The sequence below is a fragment of the Vitis riparia genome, chromosome 7, assembly GCF_004353265.1.
Source record: "Vitis riparia cultivar Riparia Gloire de Montpellier isolate 1030 chromosome 7, EGFV_Vit.rip_1.0, whole genome shotgun sequence".
Taxonomy (NCBI): domain Eukaryota; kingdom Viridiplantae; phylum Streptophyta; class Magnoliopsida; order Vitales; family Vitaceae; genus Vitis; species Vitis riparia.
This window is the reverse complement of record NC_048437.1, coordinates 27140064-27153479: the sequence shown is the minus strand read 5'-3', so window position 1 is coordinate 27153479 and position 13416 is coordinate 27140064. Positions and strand designations below refer to the sequence as shown.

General features: G+C 32.9%; 1 protein-coding gene across 1 annotated transcript; it reads right to left on the bottom strand.

Annotated features, from left to right (window-relative positions):
* Positions 1-703: 703 nt before the first annotated feature.
* Positions 704-6288, bottom strand: LOC117918608 (U3 small nucleolar RNA-associated protein 14 homolog A). Its single transcript, XM_034835371.1, has 11 exons — positions 5893-6288; positions 5301-5466; positions 4402-4880; positions 4068-4289; positions 3616-3939; positions 3041-3385; positions 2879-2959; positions 2706-2789; positions 2249-2620; positions 1441-1572; positions 704-1277 (listed from the first exon to the last, which is right to left on the bottom strand). The coding sequence occupies exons 1-11, from the start codon at positions 6208-6210 to the stop codon at positions 1113-1115; spliced, it is 2688 nt and encodes an 895-aa protein (XP_034691262.1). The 5' UTR covers positions 6211-6288; the 3' UTR covers positions 704-1112.
* Between the last annotated feature and the right edge of the window lie 7128 nt (positions 6289-13416).

The following is a 13416-nucleotide window of genomic DNA, read 5'->3' as shown; positions in this document are numbered from 1 at the left end:
GAAATAAAATTAGGATTAAAAAATGCTAAAAACATTATTATTATTATCATTATTATTATTGAACTCAAATTGGTTGGTTAGAATTCATTTTATCCAAAACCAAAAAAAGTGAAACACATTTAGCAATTGGAAAACAAAAAATAAGGTCTTGTTTTTCCAAAATAGTTTTAAAAATAATTTTTAAAAACTTGAAATGTTTTTAATCAATTTTACATGTTTTTAAATATGTTTCACAAATAATTTTTGTATATAATACTTTTTTTTAAATCATTATATATACATATTATATAATCATTTTCACTTGTTTTATAAGAATTATTTAAAAAAATAATTATACAAATATAAAAAAATATTTAAAAATAAAACATTAATTATAAAATCATTTTTAAAACAGATTTTAAAACATAAAAAACATACATTTAAAACGATACAGCAAATGAGACTCAAACACAAACGATAGGATAAAAAATTGTATATATTGCATCGAACAAGTACCCTTTGATACTGGAGACAGATCCGAAGGAAAAGCTTAGTTTTGATATTAAAGTCAAAACAAGGTTATGTCTTACGGCCAGATCAAATTTGTGCTTCCATTACATAACACAACCATTTGGGAAAAGGTTGTCTTACTTCTTCTTTTTTTATAGTTCTGCAGTGTCCTGTTCCACTGTTTGAGACAAGCTCTGGGATTCAAAAACAATCATAAATGTCAAAGAATCAATTTTATCCAACATAAGTAGGTTAGAATTGAATGTGAATCCAAATCCATCCCATACAAAAGTAGCCGTGAATCAACCTGGCCGGAATTAAAGTTAATCAACTCGAACTTCAAAAAAAAATGCACAATAAAATTTGGGACATGGAATCATATCTATACCCACAAGGGTCCCATCTCTCTCAATATAGAAAAAAAAATTGCCCATCCCTCAATCAAAACTTTGCCCCCAGTGAAAAGCAATGGAGCATCTTTTACACCATTTTGCAGGCAGTAAACAAAGCAGAGGTGAATCTTGAACCCCATGCAACATTTTGAACCAGCATGCGAAGTCGAGGTGAATCTTGAATTGAATCTAAAAGGCCTACAATGGCGTACTAGCTGGTGGGGCATGTTATCATCGCTTCAGATTGTTTGTCTTTTTTATAGTTTTGCCACCCACGCCTTTACTCTTCTTGGTATTCTGTTTTTTCCCGCCCTGCCCATGTTCTTCCACTCCTTCATGGGGATTCACATCTTTGTATTTGATTGGTTTTATAATAACACCAGCCTTCTTCACCACCTGAATTGGAGGCAATTAAGGTAAGAAAAGAGAAAAGGATAACCCCAAATCAAATTACTATTCAGGTTTTTCTTCTCCTTTCACACAAAGAGGTAAAATGATAATCAAATCTGCAAGAGTGAATCAAATATTCAATGCTGCAAAGTGGCTCTGAAACACTTACTTCTGGTCTATTAAGAGCTCCAAGGACTACCGCTGGATTGAATTCAGGTCCAATAGGCATTCGAATACTCTGTTCAAAAACTTCCTTGGATGTGTATGGGAAAGGCAAAGTTTTGGTATGTAGTTTCTCAGCCTGTCAAATCATCAATCAACATATGAAAAAAAGCAAAACACATTTAAGAAAACACAACTTCATAATAAGAAACAGAGTGCCAACATGATTTTAACAACTGATTTTCCATACTTCAACAAACGGCAAAGAAAAACCAAACAGAAAAAGTAAACCACCTAAAGTAGAATCTCCTAAACCACATATATTTCTTTGGCGAAGCAGCAAAAAAGGCACATCCCATCATTTATTTATTTTAATTTGAGTCATCTCCTTATCGGAGTGTTCAGTTTCATTTGTCCATTTAAATTTTTTTTTGAGCTTGTAAGGAAATTAAAAGAGGAAAATGAATTTTTGAAGTCCTTATCCTCCCAAAACTTCAATTCCATTCTGCTGCAAAATCATTCCACCAGTAAAAATCAATGTAGTAAAATTTATGTTGCACAAATGTCCCACTTTCAAGTATATTTCTTTTAGATTATGTGTTTTAAAACTTAAAACCTCATGACTCAGCAACTGCTTTATCTTGTCCAGTTGCCTGAGTTCCTCACTTCTGAAAAATAAACCAGCCATGATAAGGTTCGTCTCTCTTAGCACACTAATTCCTTGCATCCAAATTGGCACCTGGAATTCTAAGTTCAATGAGGGGGATAAAGAAGCAATTAGGATGCATGATGAATCCTAAAGCAACATTACCAACCTTTTTATCCAACTTCTCAGAGACGATTACATGCTTAAGATGCGCATCCTTCCTCTTCTTAAGAGCTTCTTCCCTCTTTTTTTTGGCAATTTCATGCTCTTCAAGCATCCAAGAAGGTAACCCTTTCTTTTGCTGTACATGAGTCCATTGGCCCCAACCAGGAAGCAAAACAGGTTTTTCAGGTTCAGGATTTTCCCCTTTTAGAATTTCTTCTTTATCCTTCTCAAAATCTTCCTCCACATCATCCCCAGCAAAAGCGCGGCGAATAAGCTCTGCTTGGGATGGAAGTTCATAAGTTGCCTTCATGCCAGAAGACAAAGTGCCATCTACCATCTGTCCCTCATCATCTGTATCACTATCCCCACCAACTTCCTGAAAGGTTTCCAAGAAAGAAGTAAGAGAAGAAATCAATCAAATTAGAAGTAGCACAAATTTAAAAGATGTGGAAAGATCATACCCCTTGATCCTTATTATGCCTAGGAGGTTCCACAGATTTGGGAGGCTTTATGATATTGCCATTTGCTTCATTTTCACTCTTCATCTGCTCATTAAACACATTCTGGTTAGTAACAAAAGAACCTGAATTTCTGTATGTAAAACAATAAAATACTTAAATGGAAGGCAAACAACCTTTTTCCACGAGCCGGATGCAAACATTGCAACTTCATGTGTTGTCTTGGGGCCTGGGTCTCTAACTATATCATCGAAACTCTGAACCACAAAACACAATGTCACACTTCTAGAAAGATAATAACTAAGAGGAAGTTTGGAAGTAAGCAAGGAATCCATCACCTTAAATATAGGATCCTGACCAATCTCAGACTCTTCGCGAAGTAGACCAGCATCTATGTCAACATGCTTTGGCAAATTATTATTCTGGTCATTCGCAGCTTCAATATTTTCTTTGACCTTGAATTCATCTTCACTATCACTATTATTATAATGAGCATCTTTATTACTGAACTCTTGAATTTGCTTCTTAACTGTGCCGAAAACACGTCTACCACTTGAAGCAGTCTCTTTTAGATTCTCAGCCCCACTCCCAAGCTCCATTTGCTTTAATGATGCCTCAAATTCATTGATAGCAAGCTTACCTTCTTCATAAGCTGCCTCTTTTCTCTTCTTCAAGCCACGGACCTACACAGGGTCAAGCAGATACAACAAAAATAAATAAAACCAATTAATAGATCAATGATTTGTCAGTTTCAAGATCCAAAGGAAGTTCTAATTTATCACATGATTCTTTTCTTTTTTCTATTTCTTTTTTAAATTCCATTTTAAAACTTTCACCAGCTGAACTACACTTGCTTATACAAATAAGTGAAGATCTTTGAGATTCCAATCAACAGGAATACTCTAAATATTACCATAAAAGGTAAAGATAGCACTCCTGAGTCAGGGATTTTGTCCTCTTCTTCCAGCACTTCGAGTGTTTTCTCTTTTGCTTTCGCTAACAACTTGGATGCTCCATCCTCATCTGAACCTGCTGAATTTTCATCAAAATCATCGTCATCACTACTTTCATCACTGCTAATGTCCTTCATAGAGTGCATTTTTCTGGTCAAAAGAGCATGCTGATGGAGCTGCTCAGTTATAGCAGCTCGAGTTCCTTCATCTTGAACATCCAACCCACGCTTTAAAATGCGCTTTGCCCACTTGGAGCTGTTTTTGTGCTTCAAAGTCAAGCGTTCCTGTATCCAATGAAGTAAAGGAAAAAAAAGGAACAAAAAGTCAAGAACTTTTCTTTTGGTATAATCTAGAAGAGAACTTTTTTTTCAAAACTATAGGAATTATTTAGCCCAATGAGAATGTCAATTACCTCTGCACGCTTGAACTCTTGTTTCATTGCAAGTTCCTTAGCAGCTTCTGGATCCATTTGTATTTCAGCAGATGCAGTTTTCAATCTATCCTTCTTCAACAAGCGGTGATATGTTTTGGACTTGATTTTTTTTATGCGTTTTGCCTTCATTTCATGATTGAAAAGAAGACTACGCATTTTAGCAATGCGATTATGACGTTCCTTGACATCTTCAACAGATATCTTCAAAGCATCATTCACAGAAGAGAGCAGAGTTCAAAAAGTTAGGATATTAAGCCATGCTGACAAACCAATATTGAACAAAGAGGAAAAAAAAGAAGATGAACCTCCACACCTTGTTCAGTTCAAGAAGCCTGGAACCATCTTGTCTGTGAGCTTCCAAAACCTTGTCATCATGGACTAATGAAGCAATTTTCTTCTCGAAATCAGTTCTTGGTTCAAATTCAGAAGCTATGGCCCCTACAGTTGAAAACCCCAAGTCTACATCTTCGTCAAAATAAACCGTAGGTGCCTCCCTATTCTTCTTGACTAATGGCTCCCACTTGGTAATGTCCTTCTTTGATTGTTCATAAGCCACCTTCCTCTCCAACTTTTCCCTATCCGCTTTTGGAAGCGGAGCATGAACAGACATGGACTTTCTTTCCACTTGATGCATTCTCTTTCTAAGTTTGCTATATCCGGACTTTCCATGGAGAGGGTCCAGAAGATCCTGAATGCTAATGCGACCATTGCCTTCCAGAACATCACGACTAGGATTGTATTCAGACTCTGGGTATGCCTCAGACACAACAACATTATTTTTCCTTTTCTTACCTGAAGGTGACATACAAATAGATTTCAGTCTTGTTCTTTGAGTAATACTTAAAAGAATGGTCACTAAAATAATTCCTCATGGCTTATCTCGGGTTATAACTTTTGCTTCTGACTCTTTTGAGAACACTCAAAAACATGCTTTGTTATTTGAAAATGTTTCTTTCCAATAAAAATACAATGGCAACATTGTCAAAATCCATTTTTCAGTTGTTCTTATTCATAATTGCAAGAATTTCAGAGAGTCAGCATAAAAGGGGATTGAAACAGGTTGAGTAACTGCATTTCAGGGGTTTTCATCCTTAAGAAAGAAAAGGTATAATTTCTTCTAAGATGACCTTTAACATTGAATTCAGAGCAAATTGTGCAGTAAGCTTGGCTCAAAAACAATCCCATCAGGACAAGTTTAAATCTCGATCTTACCTTCAAAAGCCTCACTCGGCATTCCAGTGATTCCTTGCAGCATCCTCATATGCCTTCCATCATCTTCCTCTTCAACTTCATCACCAAGATGGCTTGAATTTTCACTTCGATTGTTTTCCTCATCTTCACCTTCAATGTCATCATCATCGGACGCAATGTTCTCATCCTACACAAGTAATACAACAACAAAAATAGCTTCATTAAAAAAACCAAAAATGCCATAATCATGCTATATTGAACAAAGATTATTAGACACACAAAAAAAAGTCATAAAATTATCGTCATATTGACAATTCAATCAATATCCAGAAAATCCCATATCAATAGCATTGGCCCTAAACCCTAAACCCTAAACCCTAACCCAGAACAAACCAGGGAGGAATATCAAAACTACATGTCCCAACTAAGAAAAGGAGACTACTAAAACCATCACATGAATTTTTCACCAAAGCTTTCGCCTAAATTATAACTTTTTATATTCACTTTTCCACCCAAATCCATTTCCCCAATTTCTAAACCCACAAATAAACAAAACTTGCAAAATATATTCTTCAGAATCAATTAAACACCAAAAAATTGAATAGAAACTCACCTTGAAATCTTCAGGCAGCTCGTACTCGAAGTTCTCGACCGAGTCGAAACGCCGATTCTTCTTGGACTCCTCTTCCGGCGCCGCCTCTTCATACTCGTACAGATTATTTGCCAGCAACTCTCCTTCATCGGAATTGATCTCTTCGTCGCCGCCACCTTTCAAAGGATTAGGATTAACGAGATCGAGCTCCTTTCGTAGCTTGGACGGCAGGCGAGGGCCAGTCCTCTTCTTTAGAGTTTTGGGTTTCGAATTCTTTCTCTTCTTCTGCAATCTACCTCCGCCGCTTTCTTCTTTCGATTTTCTCTTCTTCTCAGCCATGGCTGCAGGGAGGGATTCTTCGCCGAGCGGCGAATCGTTTGGAAACAGGCTTGAGGTTGTTGATGGGCTGGTTACAGTCTATAGTCGCATACTCTCTGATATATATCATCGCCCTTACCGTCTATAGTCGCCTAATATATATGGGAGGGTCCGGAGGTTTGAGTTTATTAAAAAAAATGCGTTTTAAAAATATTCTTTTTGAATATAATTTTTGTAAATATTTAAAAAGGTTTTAGTTAAATAAAAGTTTATTTCTTATATCGTGTTTGATGATCGACCGTGTAAATATTATTTGCTTTGAACTAAAATATCTCTCACTATAAAACACATCTATAAAGTTTAAAGGAACTTATACATGTATAGTATCAGAATAGTGGAACATCATAAGGGTGTTTGGTAAAATTTAATATTTATTATTTGATGACTTAAATTAACTTTAAATTAAATTATACTTTATTAATTTAAAATATATTTCTTAATTTATACTTTTAACTTATTTGATAAAAATAATTTAAAAATTATTTTATATCGTCAAATTGACGTATTTATTCTCATAAATAATAATTACGGTAAAATAAGTCAAATAATAATAAAGGTCATGGAATAACAAATGAGATTGTGAAGGTAATTAGGATAACCCATAGAAAAAAAAAAGTAAAATAAAAATATTGACTTCAAATGAATTAATTATTTTTATTATTACTTAAAATTATTTTTTACTCTAAGTTATACTTTTAAGTTATTTTACACTTAATTTAATATAAAAAATATTTTAGAAATATTACATCTTATAAAAGTTTTTCTAACTTTTGCAAATATATATATATATATATATATATAATACTAATATTATTCCTATAAAATTATAAACTTTCTTTAGCTTCACATTGAACTTTAAAAAAAGAAAAAGAAAAAATCTATCCTATAGTAGACCTAATTATATTTTTAATTTAATTCCATAGTAAAAAATACCTTTTTTTTTAACAAAAACACCCTTTTCTTTTCTTGTAAAAATAATCATTTTCTTTTAAAATGAAATATTAAATGATTTATGTTAAGAATTAATTATTTTTCATATTCAAATATTCAAGGGCTTAGAGGGTGTTTGTTTTTTTAGTTTTTTGTTAAAAATAATTTGCTTTCAAAATTTAAGTTATTTGTTTTTTCATTTTTTATGACTTATTATAATTTTCTTGCTTAATATCAAATACCAAAATATTTAATATTTTTTAAATAAAAAAAACAACATCATGATTTTTCTTTACTTTTTAATACTTAATAAAAATAAAATATCACAAAAACAAACAATCTCATATATGACATTATTAAATATTATTTATTTTTAATTTCTATTTATAATTAAGTAAAAATAACAAATACCATCTTAGATTTGTAAATTTAGGATCACTTCATCCTTTTACTCGATTAATTCTAAAATGTATTTATGTTATGTATATTAGTTGGATATTTGTGTTATAAGATATATTTGTGTCATATCTTTAATCAAATACTATTACTACGTGGCTCCTTGCTTACCAACCACCCACTTATTGCTTAGCATAGACATGGGACAATGACAAACCAACTATGCATCTTATTTCTAATCTAAGAAAGTATGTTGATTTTAGTTCATTTTGAATAAATCAATATGTGAGTATTCTAGTTATTCCAAAACAACACCATACTACTTATTTTTCAGCTTTTATAGAGCTAAATAATAATAATAATAATAAACAATTTGACATGTTCCACCAATTTAGTCGAATATCTTACGGAAATCGAATAAACACCACTAGTCATTCTTATGTTTTCACCGATATGATAACATTTACTTCTTGTTAGGTTGTTGAATATTTAGAATCTGTTTGATGGTAATTTTAAAAAACATTTATAACTTTTTTAACATTTGAAATTTTTTATCATTTTAAGTGTTAGAAAGACTAGAAACGTTTTTTAAAATTACTGTCAAACACACTCTTATTTTCAAGATTTTAGATGCACTATGACGACTTGAAATTATGTTGATGGCAATGAAGATTAAAATTTACATTTTAGCTTTAAAGATCAAAATAAATTACATTTTTGTATATTTAAGATGATTGTTTTGTATATCAAGTATAATTTTTTTGTACATGCAAATTTATTAAACATGATATGCAAGTATACACAAATATTATTTCCCGATAGTCAAGTTCAATCATCAACTCCGATCACTCTTTTGAGAGAATGATGTTAGAAAAGGAAAAATGGGGTGCATTACACATTCAATACAAATACCTTTCGGTCTTGAATCACCGATTCACAATTCTTTGAAATATTTTTTCCTCTACATTCTTTTTTTTACCTTCTTTTTTTATATCGTAAATTTCTAAAAAAATCCTGAACTTCATTGGTCACAAAAACATTGAAGCTAGCGTTTTTTGGTTGGGAGACCTGCACCCAATTCAATTCTCATACTCTAAATTGCAAAGAAAAAAAAAATCAACATTCAATTTGAATCTCAGGTAGTAGCTGTAACTATAAATGGTCTCATTACTCACAGTAAATTCAGGTAGCTTAATACATTAATTCACTCTCTTTGACGAAGCAGTTGAAAATTTTTATGAATATTGAGATCATTTAATTGCAGATAGTTTCATACATACACACTGTGAAAACTGAAAAGAAGCCAATTAGACAAAGGGTGGGTTCCACATTTGAGCTTTTGAGCTTTTGCTTATAGTAATATATGTATATATGTATATATATATTGAAGAAACTAACGAACAGAGTTGATGTGGTCCTGTCATCTGAGCTCAGTACTGTTGATCAACTGCGAATGCTTCAGAAAAATCAGACGCACGGAGCCCTGTTACAAAATCAAAAAACAGTACCATATACTTTTTGGTTTTGCTTTCAGTTTGGCCGTATTGCTTCTCAGACAACATTACTTAAATATGAAATATCCAAGGCCTCCTGCAATTTATGATCTGCTAATTTCCATGGTAAATGATGATTAGAAGTAGATAAACATCTGCTTAATTTAAGTGGGAAATGAAGTGTTGTGCAACCAGAAGACAATACAGAAGACAAATGAGGAAATAGTAAGGGAGGGGAGAGAGAAAATGAGAGAAAAGGGGAGAAAAGTGCATTACCCAAATGAAACAATAGCATGGAAATGGAGAGGGGTGAGGAACCCATGTTGGAGAAGGGGAGCACGTGCAAGCCTGTGGGTGGTGGTGGGAGTAAAGAAGAAAAAAGGGGGAAAAGTGAGGCAAATCTGCACGTGCCCTGCTTCTCCAACAAGGAGCTACACACCCAGTGAAGAGCAGATAGTGTTTTCACCAATAATGGAGAGGGAGCGCTGCAAATTCAGTAGATAAGAAGGGGGGTGTATTTATAGGAGAAACGAGGGGGGAGAGAAAGAGAAAAAGAGAGCAATTGAGTAAGTTGGATTGGCGTGCAGTGAAAAACCCCTTTCTGCCATGCCATATGCCATCATCTCTGGTAACTGTAGGCAATTCATCAAGGAAAGAATTTCAAAGGGGAAGAGACCAGAACAAGGGCATGTGTCGGCCTTGCTTTCGCAAGAGCCCACGAACTTCTTTTGTTCCTTTCAGGATTTATTGCACTGAAAGACAAGCACAATTACAAAAACCCCATACATTTATATATATATTTATGATAAGTTGAATACTCCACACTGTGGTAGCTAGCCCATTGATCAAGAATCTGGAATAGCGATGATGGTGGGTAGGGTACTCACCTTGTGGGTCACCTTTTTCTTTGGAAGAATTTGATGGGTGCAATTTGCAGAGGGAAGACAGAGAGAGAAAGAGAGAATAATGTAAGAGATGCACGTATGCTTTGCGTGTTGGGGTTCAAGATTTTGATTATGGAGTGGAGGAGAGTGTTGTTGTTGTAGTAGAGAGAGAGAGAGAGAGTGGCACGAGAGAGATGGGAGTCTTTCTAGGTAGATATGATTCCCTACGTGTTGTAGGCATCAGCTTTCTCCCCAAAACTTAGGTTAGTTTCTCTTCTAACTAGTAACTTCTGCCCACATCACTACCTCCTTTTTGGTCTAAAATTTCCTTGTCATCTCTTTTTGAAACAGATTTAAGTGTTTCCTAAACAGAGATAAAAGTATGGTCTAGTTTAAATTTACTTTGCGATAGCATTTTGTCACGGACTTAAGCATGAAACCCACTTGGGATAAGGGGAGAAAATAAGATTGAGAGCTTTTGTTTATGATGTTTTAAGCTTATAGAAGCTGGTGGGGGTATTTGAAAAAAGAAGAAGGTTAAATGGGGATGGGGAGATGTTGATTGTCTTGTGGAAGAAGAACATAGATTGTGGATGAGGTCATTTTCAAATCTAGAGATATAAATACTAGCGTGTGGAGCAGCACTAGAGCCGTGGTGCAGTAAATGCTTTATTTGGTCATACACTCATACGTATTCAAAAGAGATTTTTTTTCCAAACTCAAAATCATGGGTTTGGAGAAGCCAAAATTCTACTGCACTCGATGCATATATTTGACTCTGCCTCACCCAAAAGGAATAGCAACAAATCACAGGGGAGATGAGACCTGCATATTTATATATCTTTTATAACCTTTTGTCCAACTGTGCCCTGTTTGGGTACGATTACTCTTTTGCTTTTTGTGTTTCATTTTGACGATCAAATTTTGATCTCTCTGTCCCCTGCCTGTCACTGCAATTCAGAAGCCGATAGGCAAGTTCTTTACAATGACTAATACAACCTTTGATACAAGAGATGTGTAAAACACCCCACCTTTTTCTTTTTCTTTTATTCTTTTAATATTTAACTTAATTTCCTTTTTCCTTTAATAAAAGAATAAAAACCCTGTTCTTCTCATCTTCTTTTTCAAGCTCTTGCTCTTCTTTTTTTTTTTTTTCTTTTTAAAATTTTTATACTTATAAAAAAATGAGGGAAATATGTGATATTTGTTTACGAAAGGAAAAATTCGTAATGACTCATTTCTAATCATATAAATACTATATACTTTGAGTTCAAAGGATTTTCACAACTTTAAAACACGTTTATAAAGTTAAAAAGAGTTCATATTTGTTTATCATCAATAACTTTTTCTTTTATCCGATGTAAAATATCATTATCACCTTCCATGCAAATATAATATCCTTATTATGTTCCGTGGAATCACAAGACCGAGTAGACAAACATTCATCACGAGATCAAACAAATCCCTATACCAAAATCGGAAATCGATTCTAATATCATTTGTAATGACTAACTTTCAACTTAGCATATGAAATCATCGTCATACTTTTTGCATATGACATGCAATACAACAAGTTAATAAGGTATAACCTCGTAACTATATACTTATGCATATGAGAAAACAAAACAACAAATTCTTCATTCGTAGTCTGATTTATATTTTGAAAAATCAATGGTCATCCACGGTCTGATTTAGAACCCGTGAAAGAAAGACAAGGACAGGCATGTTAACCCACAAATGTAGCCTGTCCATCAAACCTAATGGACCACAAATATAGACTATATTTGTCCATCAAATCTAATGGTTATCCTTGGCTTGAGGCATTCCACCAACCAGGGAAAGCGATGATTCTCATCTTTTTAAAACGGTACGGGTTATGCATCAGAATAAATTTTTTTACATGTGACACCATTTTTATTTTTATTTTTATTTTCATTAATAGAAATAGCAGTCAAGATTAATTCAAGCACTCAATGGACAGTTATGGTGATTAGACAAATTCGATTGAAAGTTATATAAAATATGAATTTTTTTTTAGATATTTGGAAAAAAAAATTACAAAATTATATATTAAATTCATAAATAAATTGATAATTTATTTTTATTATTACTTTAATTTGATAATAAATGAAATATCTGTTTCCATTCTTTATTTTTTCTATCAAACATTACCTAAATTCAACCTTCAAACGATTGTAAATAAATTTTAAGTTTATCTGTCACTATTTTTTTAAGATAAAAAATAATTTGTTAATTTAAAAAACAAGTGTAGAAAATTGGGATTGAAAACAATGTTTTAAAAAATTTTATTCTAAAAATATGATAACTTTTAAAATAAATTAAAAAGAGTTTTGAAGTTTTCATGGGTATATATAGTGTTCTAAGGAACAATTGAAACATTGAAAATAAGTTGTAGCATTACACCACACATGATGGTGTAATACTTCCATGGAAAGTAGGTCAAAAAAATTAATTTTCAAAATAAAATTCCTAAACAAAAATTAATACATAAAAACAATATATTAAGACCCATTCTCAAAACTTGGAAACATTAGGGTCCATTTGAAAACTATTTCTCTTGTTTATTTCTCTAAAACAAGGGAAAAAATAACATGAAAACACGTCTGATTTTCTCTATTTTCTGTCTTTAAAAATAAAAAATATTATATTTTAAAATAATATTTTTTAATTGTTTTCAATAGTTTTTACGGATTATTTTAAAAAATAATTATATAAACATATAATATAATTAAAAATCAAACACTAAATATATATATATTTTTTAAATATTTAAAACGGGTTAAAAATATTTCAAGCTCTTAAACATATTTTTGTTTAATAAAACATCATAAAATCAAATTTAAAAAATATTTTCAAAAATTGTTTTTTTAGAACTGTTTCGAAAACAGTAACCACATAGAGCCATTTTTTTTTAAAATAAGTTTTACTTTTTACTCTGGCATACCTGACAATGTAAGGAAGTCAACCATTTAAAAGCTGACTTTAACCAGAGAAACAGCACAGTATGAAGTAAACCTATGCCATTTCATTTCCTACGCCACCATCCTTCCAATGTGTACATGAAAATTGGGAGAGATAACTAAGGAGGGAGGCCATACAAGACATGTAACCAACCCATTGTTCCCCTGAGGGTCCAAAAACACAGCAAGACAATCAGAAGCATTCAAAAGAACTGGCCTCTTTTGATCAAGAATGTTAGAACCCTGATACTGCACCCACTAACTTGTCGCACAGCTAGAGCTAGGTCACCCATCTGGGTGGGACCACCATGAGAGGGCAGGGCTCTCAGCCTCTCTCTCACCATTTTCTTTGGAAATTTTGATGGTGCAAGCACAGGAGAGTGTAACAGAGGTTAGGCTTTGCGTGTTGAGATCATGGTGTGTGCTGTTTGTGAGACTTGGGACTGCCCCTAGGTAGATATGATTCTTTATGCAGTAGGTTCA

Excerpts from the sequence above, each read along its gene's own strand:
- LOC117918608 (XM_034835371.1), bottom strand. The coding sequence starts at position 6,210 with ATGGCTGAGAAGAAGAGAAAATCGAAAGAAGAAAGCGGCGGAGGTAGA. Across the intron at positions 2,790-2,878 it reads CATCCGGCTCGTGGAAAAAG|ATGAAGAGTGAAAATGAAGC; the intron begins GTTGTTTGCCTT and ends TTTAATGAGCAG. Across the intron at positions 1,278-1,440 it reads GAGCTCTTAATAGACCAGAA|GTGGTGAAGAAGGCTGGTGT; the intron begins GTAAGTGTTTCA and ends CCTCCAATTCAG.